General features: G+C 54.2%; 1 protein-coding gene across 1 annotated transcript; it reads right to left on the bottom strand.

Annotated features, from left to right (window-relative positions):
* Window positions 1-838: 838 nt before the first annotated feature.
* On the bottom strand, window positions 839-13,494 carry MRPL35 (mitochondrial ribosomal protein L35). The gene is made up of 5 exons (XM_075332659.1): window positions 13,339-13,494; window positions 7,055-7,098; window positions 6,786-6,936; window positions 4,113-4,257; window positions 839-1,071 (listed from the first exon to the last, which is right to left on the bottom strand). Exons 1-5 carry the CDS (start codon window positions 13,395-13,397, stop codon window positions 883-885), a joined length of 588 nt encoding a protein of 195 aa, XP_075188774.1. The 5' UTR covers window positions 13,398-13,494; the 3' UTR covers window positions 839-882.
* Window positions 13,495-13,633: the final 139 nt, after the last annotated feature.

Genomic DNA, 13,633 nt, shown 5'->3' on the forward strand with positions numbered 1-13,633 from the left:
ATGCAGTATCACTCACAAATCGTGTACTTGCCGTTAACTTTCATAATATCGTTTATTTTCATGAGTGCAGGTTGTTCATCGTTTCCGTGACATCACACGTTGCTCTGTGTGACACCACGAGAATGATGAACACAGCGTACCTGCGTCCCACGGCACCCGCCAGCTTAATGGAAGGAAGGAGGTGAGCAGGATGTTTACATCCCGCTCATCTCCACCCCTCCGCTTCTATTGGCCGGCTGCCGTGTGACGTCGCTGTGACGCCGAACGTCCCTCCCACTTCAGGAAGTGGACGTTCACCGCCCACAGCGAGGTCGTCCGGAAGGTAAGTGCGTGTGACGGGGGTTAAACAAGTTTGTGCGCCACGGGCAGCGATTTGCCCGTGACGCAAAAATGACAGGGGCGGGTAATCACTCGTGCTATCGCACGATAGATCGACTCGTGTAAAGCAGGCTTAAGGCTCCATACAATGTGTACAATGGCTGTTCTCGGGTGCTGGCGTTCTCCTTCCAGGCACTTTCATAGGGCTTTCAGACTCCCAATTTTGGAATCAGTGGGTATATCAGTGGTGGGATCCACAGTGATCAACAAGTTATCCTGATTACCCTAAAAGTAGCACCACAATTCCTTCATTCTAAAGTTTACTGGGAGTCCATGACCATGGTACTACAAAAAAATAAAAACACAAAACAAAGCCCCTTAGGGCACTGCAATTGCCATTAGTGGAAATGTGATGTAAACTGGTTTGGCACTGGTTTTGGAAGCCATGTTTCCAGTCTTTGATGCTGAACAACCCAAATTGTAATGTAACACAGGTTCCCAGTGACACACAACATCAGGCTTATACATATATATACTTTATTACACGTTTAGTAAGATCCAGGTCTACAATTTGAGGTTGGTGCGGTCGTGGTATTTCTGGTAGGGGTCGTCGATATACCAGTTCCTCCTCTTCCAGAAGGACGAGGTCATCTTATCTAGCAGTTTGCTCTGCGTTTTGTTACAGAATACGATTTCTCGGAGACGCTTCTTCCTGGCGGCCGACTTCTTCCACAGCTTCTTTTTATAACCGGCCTGTAAAATATTAGGTGTTACAATAAAGATGGCGCCTTATTTGCACATCATTAAAAGGGCTAAACACTATAACACTTTAGCTGTCAGATGGCCGGATGTTATTAAAAGCCAGGAGCAGACCATGCCCCTAATGTGTGACATAACGTCCCAGAAGGGAGGGGGAGCCCCGAGGAGCAGATCCACCATCACATTCAGCAGCAGCTCCTATCAGGATTATAAACAACAGTATGGATGTTAGTTTTATAGTTTATCAAGGTGTGTCCAGTAGAATACTTTTTATTTTATTTTTTTAATTTGCCCTGGAGTGCCCCTTTAAATGGCAAAACTCTACTCTTTTTTTTCTTCTAATTCGGATATTCAAATATCTGCTGGATGATAAAAGACTGGAAGAAAGGGGTTAATCCATACTGCCATGGACAAGAAAACTGTGAAGAATAGGGATTTGTTGACGCTTTCAGAAGTTAAAAACTTCATTAAAAAAATAAAATCGATTGCGATTGTCCTGAAGAAGGAGTTTTAAGTCTGAAACGCGTTAAAAAAAATAAATCAAGATTAATCCTACAGTTTTCTCCTCCATGGAGCGCGGGTCATCCCCTTCCTACCAGTGTTTTAGCATCTACTGTATTTTTCAGACTATAACATGTACTTTTAATCCCAAAAATTTGTAAGGAAAATGAGAGGTGTGTCTTATAATCTGAATGTAGATTCCCGGGGGATGGTAGAGAGGCAGGGGAGATGCTGTGGGCAGTGCTGATGGTAATGTCAGGCTGTGCTTGCTGCGGTAGGTGAGGCAGGGGCAATGCTGCGAGCTGTGGGTACTGTGCTGTGCTGGTGCTCGCTACAGGGGGTGAGGCAGGGGCGAAGGGGCAATGCTGCAGGCTGTGGGCACTACGCTGTGCTGGTGCTCGCTACGGGGGGGTGAGGCAGGGGCAATGCTGCGGACTGTGGGCACTGCGCTGTGCTGGTGGTCGCTACGGGGTGGGGTGAGGCAGGGGCAATGCTGCGGGCTGTGGGCACTGCGCTGGTGCTCGCTACGGGGGGTGAGGCAGGGGCAATGCTGTGGGCTGTGGGAACTGTGCTGCACTGGTGCTCGCTACGGGGGGGGGGGGGGGGGGAGGCAGGGGCAATGCTGCAGGCTGTGGGCACTGTGCTGTGCTGGTGCTCGCTACGCGGGGGTGAGGCAGGGGCAATGCTGTGGGCTGTGGGCACTGTGCAGTGCTGGTGCTCGCTACGGGGGGGTGAGGTAGGGGCAATGCTGCGGGCTGTGGACACTGTGCAGTGCTGGTGCTCGCTACGGGGGGTGAGGTAGGGGCAATGCTGCGGGCCGTGGGCACTGTGCAGTGCTGGTGCTCACTACGGGGGGGGTGTGAGGTAGGGGGAATCCTGCAGGCTGTGGGCACTGTGCTGTGCTCACTGCTGGTGAGGCACGAGACATCCTGAAAATGACATCAGTACAGGCTTCAAAGAAATGGTGCTTGGAGTCGGCGCATGCGCAGATGGACCTCAAGGCTCAAGATCTCATCTGCGCACGCGTCACCTCCGGTCCATTGCTCTCCCAGTAACAGACTTAGTAAAATGGCGCACAGAAGTGGCACATGCACAGATGAGATCTTGGCTCGTCTTTGAGTCAATAGCTCAATCTGCACACGTGCCAACTCCGGGCGTCATTTCTTTGAAGCCTGCACCGCCGACAGTTTCTGGATGTTCCTGTCTCATAGCGCCACTGAGCATCGCCCTATTCCACCACCGCCCCTGCCTCCTGTGACCCCACTACACTACCGCTGCTGCACCCTCCCCCGGTAAGACACCACCGGATTATAAAACAAACCCCCATATTTTTTTTTCTAAATTTGGGATGCATCTTATAAAACGAAAAATACGGTATTAACCGTGTAACTCCTGCAGCCGAATTAGGCTTTTCAGTAGTTGCGGCTCTCACAACCCACGATTCCTTATTCATAACCTCCTTGGTGTCAAAGTTAAGACTTTATTTTGGTGTCTCTCCAGCCACTTTCCTATTCGCCCCTTTTATTTGGTAATACGATGTGGGTTTATTTATTATATTTTTCTTTCTTTTCATAGAAAAATAAAAAAAAAAAAAAAAAAAATCAATAAAAAAAAAACATTAAAAAAAATAAATTAATAAAAAAGTCGTTTAGTCGGGAAGGTATACACTTCCAAAAAATGGCTTTTTTATTTAGTGCACCCAACATGGGTGGTGCTCAAAGGGAAATTATGCAAAGTGGCCCAAAAAGGCCCCACCCCAAGACTCTTGTGAGCACCGCCCCCTTGTAAATACTGGGTATACTATATAAATAGTGACCAAAGAGCTAAAACTAGACACTTGTGACCCGATACTGATGAAATTGATGGGATTATTTATTTTCACCATTAAATTACCGATTCCTGAGCTTCCAGCACAATCGCTGAGACACTGCAGGGGACACAGGCACCTCCAACGGGGTTGTAACCCAAATTCTGTAGAGTCAGATCTTTTTCAGAAAAATGACGGTGTGAAGGTGGTCTGAGCTGTAGTATGTTTGTTTAAACGTAATAAGAATATCTGTGTATATAAATAATCAAAATGTAGATGTAGTTGCATAATAATCTGTCTGTCTATGTAGCAATTGCACAGATCTATAAAAGTTGTATAGTCATGAAGGGGTTACCAAGGATAAGTGAACAGATGTACAAATAATGGAAGTTTTCAAATAATGAGCAACAGTCTTATCAGTAATGTTTACACAGAAAGAATGTTTTAACAAACAAAGATATGCTGGGAGAAAATAAGGAGTTGAATACTCCTTACTCCCTTGTTCTAGCTTCAAGGTTAGAAATGCAGATTGTATAATTGGGTGTCTTGGAATACACGAGTTCAGTGAATGACGCTGGCTGAAAGAGAGAACATGTCTTATGTATTCATTGTCTGATACATTGATATATCGGCACTGATATACAGCTAATACGGCACAGTCTCTGAATATCCCAAACGAAGACTCCATTAGCAGTCTTCACCCAAATTCCTCCCTTGATAACGGTACCTTTCTCCGAATCCACAGTCCACAGTGCAAACGCATAAAGCGTTTGATGACAGATCTCACAGACTTGCCCTTCCCCTTCCGGAGGCTTATATATGTGATGGTCCTCGAAGGCTGATGAAGGAGGCTCGGAAGCAATGGAGTCACACTAAGGAGACAAAAGCAGGGGCTAAGCTTCCCATAAAAAAAAGATCACTGGTAAAAGACATCCAAACCCATTGTTCAGGTGGTTATTTAGTATAAATCATCTGTGTACATGAGGAATAGCATTATTTCCGGCCATTATATGACTTGTATCCTGCAGGTTACCCTTCTTCGGGCTCTCTCTCTAATGTTCAGTTGTCTCTGAGCTGGTGGGTGGAGACTATCTGTGAAAATCCTCGTCAGAAATGATGTACAATTCTGATAATAAACTTCCAAGTAAATTCAATATCCTCACACCAAGCCTGACAGCTGCAGCTTGTACTAGGCAGTGTTAGATCTCAACAGAAAGGAAGCACACTGAGGAGCTGACAAGGAGATTAGGTGGGTGGAGATTCAGTAACAGGAAGGAGGCACACTGAGGAGCTGACAGTGAGGCTAGGTGCGTAGAGATTCAGCAGCAGGGAGGAGGCACACTGAGGAGCTGACAGTGAGGCTAGGTGGGTGGAGATTCAGCAGCAGGGAGGAGGCACACTGAGGAGCTGACAGTGAGATTAGGTGGGTGGAGATTCAGTAGCAGGGAGGAGGCACACTGAGGAGCTGACAGTGAGATTAGGTGGGTGGAGATTCAGAAACAGGGAGGAGGCACACTGAGCAGCTGACAGTGAGGTTAGGTGGGTTGAGATTCAGCAGCAGGGTGGAGGCACACTGAGGAGCTGACAGTGAGGCTAGGTGGGTGGAGAATCAGCAGCAGGGAGGAGGCACACTGAGGAGCTGACAGTGAGATTAGGTGGGTGGAGAATCAGCAGCAGGGAGGAGGCACACTGAGGAGCTGACAGTGAGATTAGGTGGGTGGAGATTCATCATTCGGGTGGAGGCACACTGAGGAGCTGACAGTGAGATTAGGTGGGCAGAGATTCATCATTCGGGTGGAGGCACATTGAGGAGCTGACAGTGAGATTAGGTGGGCAGAGATTCATCATTCGGGTGGAGGCACACTGAGGAGCTGACAGTGAGATTAGGTGGGCAGAGATTCATCATTCGGGTGGAGGCACACTGAGGAGCTGACAGTGAGATTAGGTGGGTGGAGATTCAGCAGCAGGGAGGAGGCACACTGATGAGCTGACAGTGAGATTAGGTGGGTGGAAATTCAGCAGCAGGGAGGAGGCACACTGATGAGCTGACAGTGAGATTAGGTGGGTGGAGATTCAGCAGCAGGGAGGAGGCACACTGAGGAGCTGACATTTAGATTAGGTGGGTGGAGATTCAGCAGCAGGGAGGAGGCACACTGATGAGCTGACAGTGAGATTAGGTGGGTGGAAATTCAGCAGGAGGCACACTGAGGAGCTGACAGTGAGATTAGGTGGGAGGAGATTCAGCAGCAGGGAGGAGGCACACTGAGGAGTTGACAGTGAGATTAGGTGGGTGGAGATTCAGCAGCAGGGAGGAGGCACACTGAGGAGCTGACAGTGAGGCTAGGTGGGTGGAGATTCAGCAGCAGGGAGGAGGCACACTGAGGAGCTGACAGTGAGATTAGGTGGGTGGAGATTCAGTAGCAGGGAGGAGGCACACTGAGGAGCTGACAGTGAGATTAGGTGGGTGGAGAATCAGCAGCAGGGAGGAGGCACACTGAGGAGCTGACAGTGAGGTTAGGTGGGTGGAGATTCATCATTCGGGTGGAGGCACACTGAGGAGCTGACAGTGAGATTAGGTGGGCAGAGATTCATCATTCGGGTGGAGGCACACTGAGGAGCTGACAGTGAGATTAGGTGGGCAGAGATTCATCATTCGGGTGGAGGCACACTGAGGAGCTGACAGTGAGATTAGGTGGGCAGAGATTCATCATTCGGGTGGAGGCACACTGAGGAGCTGACAGTGAGATTAGGTGGGCAGAGATTCATCATTCGGGTGGAGGCACACTGAGGAGCTGACAGTGAGATTAGGTGGGCAGAGATTCATCATTCGGGTGGAGGCACACTGAGGAGCTGACAGTGAGATTAGGTGGGTGGAGATTCAGCAGCAGGGAGGAGGCACACTGAGGAGCTGACAGTGAGATTAGGTGGGTGGAGATTCAGCAGCAGGGAGGAGGCACACTGAGGAGCTGACAGTGAGATTAGGTGGGTGGAGATTCAGCAGCAGGGAGGAGGCACACTGATGAGCTGACAGTGAGATTAGGTGGGTGGAAATTCAGCAGCAGGGAGGAGGCACACTGATGAGCTGACAGTGAGATTAGGTGGGTGGAGATTCAGCAGCAGGGAGGAGGCACACTGATGAGCTGACAGTGAGATTAGGTGGGTGGAAATTCAGCAGGAGGCACACTGAGGAGCTGACAATCAGGCTAGGTGAACATAGACTATTTAATCCTTTTGAAGGTTTACAGTTTGTCATATGAACATTGATTACCAAAGTAAGTACACCAGTCTCATCAGGTCTAAGAAAAACATTTAATAATGTATACAGTTTATAGTATAAAATCTGGTGACAGACCTGCAGACAATCTCTGTAACACCATACACCAGGGAGGTGCCCATTTACCTGCTCAGAATGGCGCTGCCCTGTGCTGGGGCCGGGTTATGTGCTGCTGGCAGGAACACGCTCCGTGTGGATCTGATGAGAGGGGAGCACAGCGCAGACGAGTGGCACATGTAGCTGGACATACATGGATTTACCAGCGGCCTCAGGAGAGCTGGTGACAAAAAGAAAGATCAAAATAAAACTTGACTGACATGGAGGACTGTGATGACGGCCGTATTCGTTATCGCCCCCTCCGCCTAAAACGACAAATTACTAAAAGGGCCACAAACCTGGGGAGCCAAATGTAGACTGGGGGAACGCTCTTGGCCATTGTCTGCAAAACAATGAATAAAAAAGAAAACTAAAATGTTAAAAAAAAAGTACATAAAGAGGTAATCACAGAGAAAAACATTCTTGTTCTTGTTCCCTCAATGTGCAATACAGAAAGAAAAGGTCTTATTACTACCTAGAAACTGTCAACAATCTGAGATCACATAAGCTGCGTCCTCAGCAGAACACAGGAAACTCAGTGATGAAAGGACACAGGATAGTCCGGATGGTGGATAAGCCCCAATCAAGGTCCAAGGAAATTCAAGCTGTCCTGCAGGCTCAGGGGGCATCAGTGTCAGCAGAAACTATCCATTGATATTTCAATGAAATGAAACTGTATGGAGGAGACCCTGGAGGACCCCTCTGCTGACGCAGAGAAATAAAAAATAAAGCTAGACTGCAGTTTGCCAAAATGTACATCAGTAACCAAAATCTTTCTGGAAAAGCGTCTTGTGGACAGATGAGACCAAGCTAGAGCTTTTTGGAAAAGCCCATCATTCTGCTGTTTACCAAAAATGGAATGAGGCCTACAAAGAAAAGAACACCATACCTACAGTCACACATGGTGGAGGTCAGAAATGTTTTGGTTGTTTTGCTGCCTCTGGGTGCCTTGATTGTGTGTAAGAGATCATAAAATCTGAAGATTTTGGTGGGCAATGTAGTGCCCAGCGTCATAAATCTGGGCATACGCCTATGTCTTGGGTCTTCCAGCAGGACACCGGCTCCTGGGACGTCCTGACGATGCCCCCTGGGACAGGGGCGGACATATCATTGGTGCAGCCACACAAGGGGTCAGAAATCAGGGGGCCATTTGTACCCCCAAAGCAGGTGGCATTGTGCATTATGAAGTTATTGGGCAGCAAAGGGCCCCTATCGTGTTCTTGCACAAAGGCCCCTTCTATGTCCGCCAGTGCCCTGGGACATTCAATATTGAGAGGTGTCACCGTCCATCTAAGGTCACAAACAGACATTGTGCACAATTGTAACTTCCAGCTTTGTGGGAACAGTTTCTGTGCCCTGTGCTGCAGCACTACAAGCCCCAGAAAGATTACAAACTGAATATATAGAACAGCAAATGCCAGGCTGCCCGGCCCCATCACACTGTGCCCTCTGCTGGAGGTGATGTACACAGGCTGCCCGGCCCCTGTATACTGCCCGCTGTGTACAGACTGCGCCCTCTGCTGGAGGCATGTACACAGGCTGCCCGGCCCCGTATACTGCCCGCTGTGTACAGACTGCGCCCTCTGCTGGAGAGGATGTACACAGGCTGCCCGGCCCCTGTATACTGCCCGCTGTGTACAGACTGCGCCCTCTGCTGGAGGGGATGTACACAGGCTGCCCGGCCCCGTATACTGCCCGCTGTGTACAGACTGCGCCCTCTGCTGGAGGGGATGTACACGGGCTGCCCGGCCCCTGTATACTGCCCGCTGTGTACAGACTGCGCCCTCTGCTGGAGGGATGTACACAGGCTGCCCGGCCCCTGTATACTGCCCACTGTGTACAGACTGCGCCCCCTGCTGGAGGCATGTACACAGGCTGCCCGGCCCCGTATACTGCCCGCTGTGTACAGACTGCGCCCTCTGCTGGAGGGGATGTACACAGGCTGCCCGGCCCCTGTATACTGCCCGCTGTGTACAGACTGTGCCCTCTGCTGGAGGAGATGTACACAGGCTGCCCGGCCCCTGTATACTGCCCACTGTGTACAGACTGCGCCCTCTGCTGGAGGAGATGTACACAGGCTGCCCGGCCCCTGTATACAGACTGCGCCCTCTGCTGGAGGGATGTACACAGGCTGCCCGGCCCCTGTATACTGCCCGCTGTGTACAGACTGCGCCCTCTGCTGGAGGAGATGTACACAGGCTGCCCGGCCCCTGTATACAGACTGCGCCCTCTGCTGGAGGGATGTACACAGGCTGCCCGGCCCCTGTATACTGCCCGCTGTGTACAGACTGCGTCCTCTGCTGGAGGGGATGTACACAGGCTGCCCGGCCCCTGTATACTGCCCGCTGTGTACAGACTGCGCCCTCTGCTGGAGGATATGTACACAGGCTGCCCGGCCCCTGTATACTGCCTGCTGTGTACAGACTGCGCACTCTGCTGGTGGGGATGTGCACAGGCTGCCCGGCCCCTGTTTACTGCCCGCTGTGTACAGACTGCGAACTCTGCTGGAGGGGATGTACACAGGCTGCCCGGCCCCTGTATACTGCCCGCTGTGTACAGACTGCGCCCTCTGCTGGAGGAGATGTACACAGGCTGCCCGGCCCCTGTATACTGCCCGCTGTGTACAGACTGCGCCCTCTGCTGGAGGCATGTACACAGGCTGCCCGGCCCCTGTATACTGCCTGCTGTGTACAGACTGCGCACTCTGCTGGTGGGGATGTGCACAGGCTGCCCGGCCCCTGTATACTGCCCGCTGTGTACAGACTGCGAACTCTGCTGGAGGGGATGTACACAGGCTGCCCGGCCCCTGTATACTGCCCGCTGTGTACAGACTGCGCACTCTGCTGGTGGGGATGTGCACAGGCTGCCCGGCCCCTGTATACTGCCCGCTGTGTACAGATTGCGCCCTCTGCTGGAGGCATGTACACAGGCTGCCCGGCCCCTGTATACTGCCCGCTGTGTACAGACTGTGCCCTCTGCTGGAGGAGATGTACACAGGCTGCCCGGCCCCTGTATACTGCCTGCTGTGTACAGACTGCGCAATCTGCTGGTGGGGATGTGCACAGGCTGCCCGGCCCCTGTATACTGCCCGCTGTGTACAGACTGCGCCCTCTGCTGGAGGCATGTACACAGGCTGCCCGGCCCCTGTATACTGCCCGCTGTGTACAGACTGCGTCCTCTGCTGGAGGGATGTACACAGGCTGCCCGGCCCCTGTATACTGCCCACTGTGTACAGACTGCACCCTCTGCTGGAGGCATATACACAGGCTGCCCGGCCCCTGTATACTGCCCGCTGTGTACAGACTGTGCCCTCTGCTGGAGGCATGTACACAGGCTGCCCGGCCCCTGTATACTGCCTGCTGTGTACAGACTGCGCACTCTGCTGGTGGGGATGTACACAGGCTGCCCGGCCCCTGTATACTGCCCGCTGAGTACAGACTGCGCCCTCTGCTGGAGGGATGTACACAGGCTGCCCGGCCCCTGTATACTGCCCGCTGTGTACAGACTGCGCCCTCTGCTGGAGGGATGTACACAGGCTGCCCGGCCCCTGTATACTGCCCGCTGTGTACAGACTGCGCACTCTGCTGGAGGGGATGTACACGGGCTGCCCGGCCCCTGTATACTGCCCGCTGTGTACAGACTGCGAACTCTGCTGGAGGGGATGTACACAGGCTGCCCGGCCCCTGTATACTGCCCGCTGTGTACAGACTGCGCACTCTGCTGGAGGCATGTACACAGGCTGCCCGGCCCCTGTATACTGCCCGCTGTGTACAGACTGCGCCCTCTGCTGGAGGGGATGTACACGGGCTGCCCGGCCCCTGTATACTGCCCGCTGTGTACAGACTGCGAACTCTGCTGGAGGGGATGTACACAGGCTGTCCGGCCCCTGTATACTGCCCGCTGTGTACAGACTGCGCAATCTGCTGGTGGGGGATGTGCACAGGCTGCCCGGCCCCTGTATACTGCCCGCTGTGTACAGACTGCGCCCTCTGCTGGAGGCATGTACACAGGCTGCCCGGCCCCTGTATACTGCCCGCTGTGTACAGACTGCACCCTCTGCTGGAGGGATGTACACAGGCTGCCCGGCCCCTGTATACTGCCCACTGTGTACAGACTGCACCCTCTGCTGGAGGCATATACACAGGCTGCCCGGCCCCTGTATACTGCCCGCTGTGTACAGACTGTGCCCTCTGCTGGAGGCATGTACACAGGCTGCCCGGCCCCTGTATACTGCCTGCTGTGTACAGACTGCGCACTCTGCTGGTGGGGATGTGCACAGGCTGCCCGGCCCCTGTATACTGCCCGCTGTGTACAGACTGCGCCCTCTGCTGGAGGGGATGTACACAGGCTGCCCGGCCCCTGTATACTGCCCGCTGTGTACAGACTGCACCCTCTGCTGGTGGGGATGTACACAGGCTGCCCGGCCCCTGTATACTGCCTGCTGTGTACAGACTGCGCAATCTGCTGGTGGGGGATGTGCACAGGCTGCCCGGCCCCTGTATACTGCCCGCTGTGTACAGACTGCGCCCTCTGCTGGAGGCATGTACACAGGCTGCCCGGCCCCTGTATACTGCCCGCTGTGTACAGACTGCGCCCTCTGCTGGAGGGATGTACACAGGCTGCCCGGCCCCTGTATACTGCCCACTGTGTACAGACTGCACCCTCTGCTGGAGGCATATACACAGGCTGCCCGGCCCCTGTATACTGCCCGCTGTGTACAGACTGTGCCCTCTGCTGGAGGCATGTACACAGGCTGCCCGGCCCCTGTATACTGCCTGCTGTGTACAGACTGCGCACTCTGCTGGTGGGGATGTGCACAGGCTGCCCGGCCCCTGTATACTGCCCGCTGTGTACAGACTGCGCCCTCTGCTGGAGGGGATGTACACAGGCTGCCCGGCCCCTGTATACTGCCCGCTGTGTACAGACTGCGCCCTCTGCTGGAGGCATGTACACAGGCTGCCCGGCCCCTGTATACTGCCCGCTGAGTACAGACTGCGCCCTCTGCTGGAGGGGATGTACACAGGCTGCCCGGCCCCTGTATACTGCCCACTGTGTACAGACTGCGCCCTCTGCTGGAGGCATGTACACAGGCTGCCCGGCCCCTGTATACTGCCTGCTGTGTACAGACTGCGCACTCTGCTGGTGGGGATGTTCACAGGCTGCCCGGCCCCTGTATACTGCCCGCTGTGTACAGACTGCGCCCTCTGCTGGAGGGATGTACACAGGCTGCCCGGCCCCTGTATACTGCCCGCTGTGTACAGACTGCGCCCTCTGTTGGAGGGATGTACACAGGCTGCCCGGCCCCTGTATACTGCCCGCTGTGTACAGACTGCGCCCTCTGCTGGAGGCATGTACACAGGCTGCCCGGCCCCTGTATACTGCCCGCTGTGTACAGACTGCGCCCTCTGCTGGAGGGATGTACACAGGCTGCCCGGCCCCTGTATACTGCCCGCTGTGTACAGACTGCGCCCTCTGCTGGAGGGGGATGTACACAGGCTGCCCGGCTACTGTATACTGCCCGCTGTGTACAGACTGCGCCCTCTGCTGGAGGGATGTACACAGGCTGCCCGGCCCCTGTATACTGCCCGCTGTGTACAGACTGCGCCCTCTGCTGGAGGGATGTACACAGGCTGCCCGGCCCCTGTATACTGCCCACTGTGTACAGACTGCACCCTCTGCTGGAGGCATGTACACAGGCTGCCCGGCCCCTGTATACTGCCCGCTGTGTACAGACTGCGCCATCTGCTGGAGGGGATGTACACAGGCTGCCCGGCCCCTGTATACTGCCCGCTGTGTACAGACTGCGCCCTCTGCTGGAGGCATGTACACAGGCTGCCCGGCCCCTGTATACTGCCCGCTGAGTACAGACTGCGCCCTCTGCTGGAGGGGATGTACACAGGCTGCCCGGCCCCTGTATACTGCCCACTGTGTACAGACTGCGCCCTCTGCTGGAGGCATGTACACAGGCTGCCCGGCCCCTGTATACTGCCTGCTGTGTACAGACTGCGCACTCTGCTGGTGGGGATGTTCACAGGCTGCCCGGCCCCTGTATACTGCCCGCTGTGTACAGACTGCGCCCTCTGCTGGAGGGATGTACACAGGCTGCCCGGCCCCTGTATACTGCCCGCTGTGTACAGACTGCGCCCTCTGTTGGAGGGATGTACACAGGCTGCCCGGCCCCTGTATACTGCCCGCTGTGTACAGACTGCGCCCTCTGCTGGAGGCATGTACACAGGCTGCCCGGCCCCTGTATACTGCCCGCTGTGTACAGACTGCGCCCTCTGCTGGAGGGATGTACACAGGCTGCCCGGCCCCTGTATACTGCCCGCTGTGTACAGACTGCGCCCTCTGCTGGAGGGGGATGTACACAGGCTGCCCGGCTACTGTATACTGCCCGCTGTGTACAGACTGCGCCCTCTGCTGGAGGGATGTACACAGGCTGCCCGGCCCCTGTATACTGCCCGCTGTGTACAGACTGCGCCCTCTGCTGGAGGGGATGTACACACACTTCTTATACCCCCACAAATAGGATGGTCTCGTCCTTACACCCCATTGCCCATTACCCCACAATACACCCCTCTACCTGAGCAGTGGTCCTGTCCGGGCACAGACAGCCCGCAGCTGTCCCCAGGACAGCGCCATATTGTTGTCAGGATGTCCGCTGCCGGACTGTACCAAGAAAAAAGGGGGGACCGGCTTTTATGCTGTACAGAGCCGCAGCCTGTCACCCGGCGCCTGGCTGTCACAGAGGACCCGGATGTGCTATTCTGTGCACATCATAAGTTGTAGTCACAGTGCGGGGGTCGCGGATCATCCACCGCTCCCGTCACCATCTGCACCCCCGGCCTGGTTGCACAGTGGAATATTCCTCTTCCGGG

Source organism: Anomaloglossus baeobatrachus, chromosome 1, assembly GCF_048569485.1.
Source record: "Anomaloglossus baeobatrachus isolate aAnoBae1 chromosome 1, aAnoBae1.hap1, whole genome shotgun sequence".
Lineage (NCBI taxonomy): Eukaryota > Metazoa > Chordata > Amphibia > Anura > Aromobatidae > Anomaloglossus > Anomaloglossus baeobatrachus.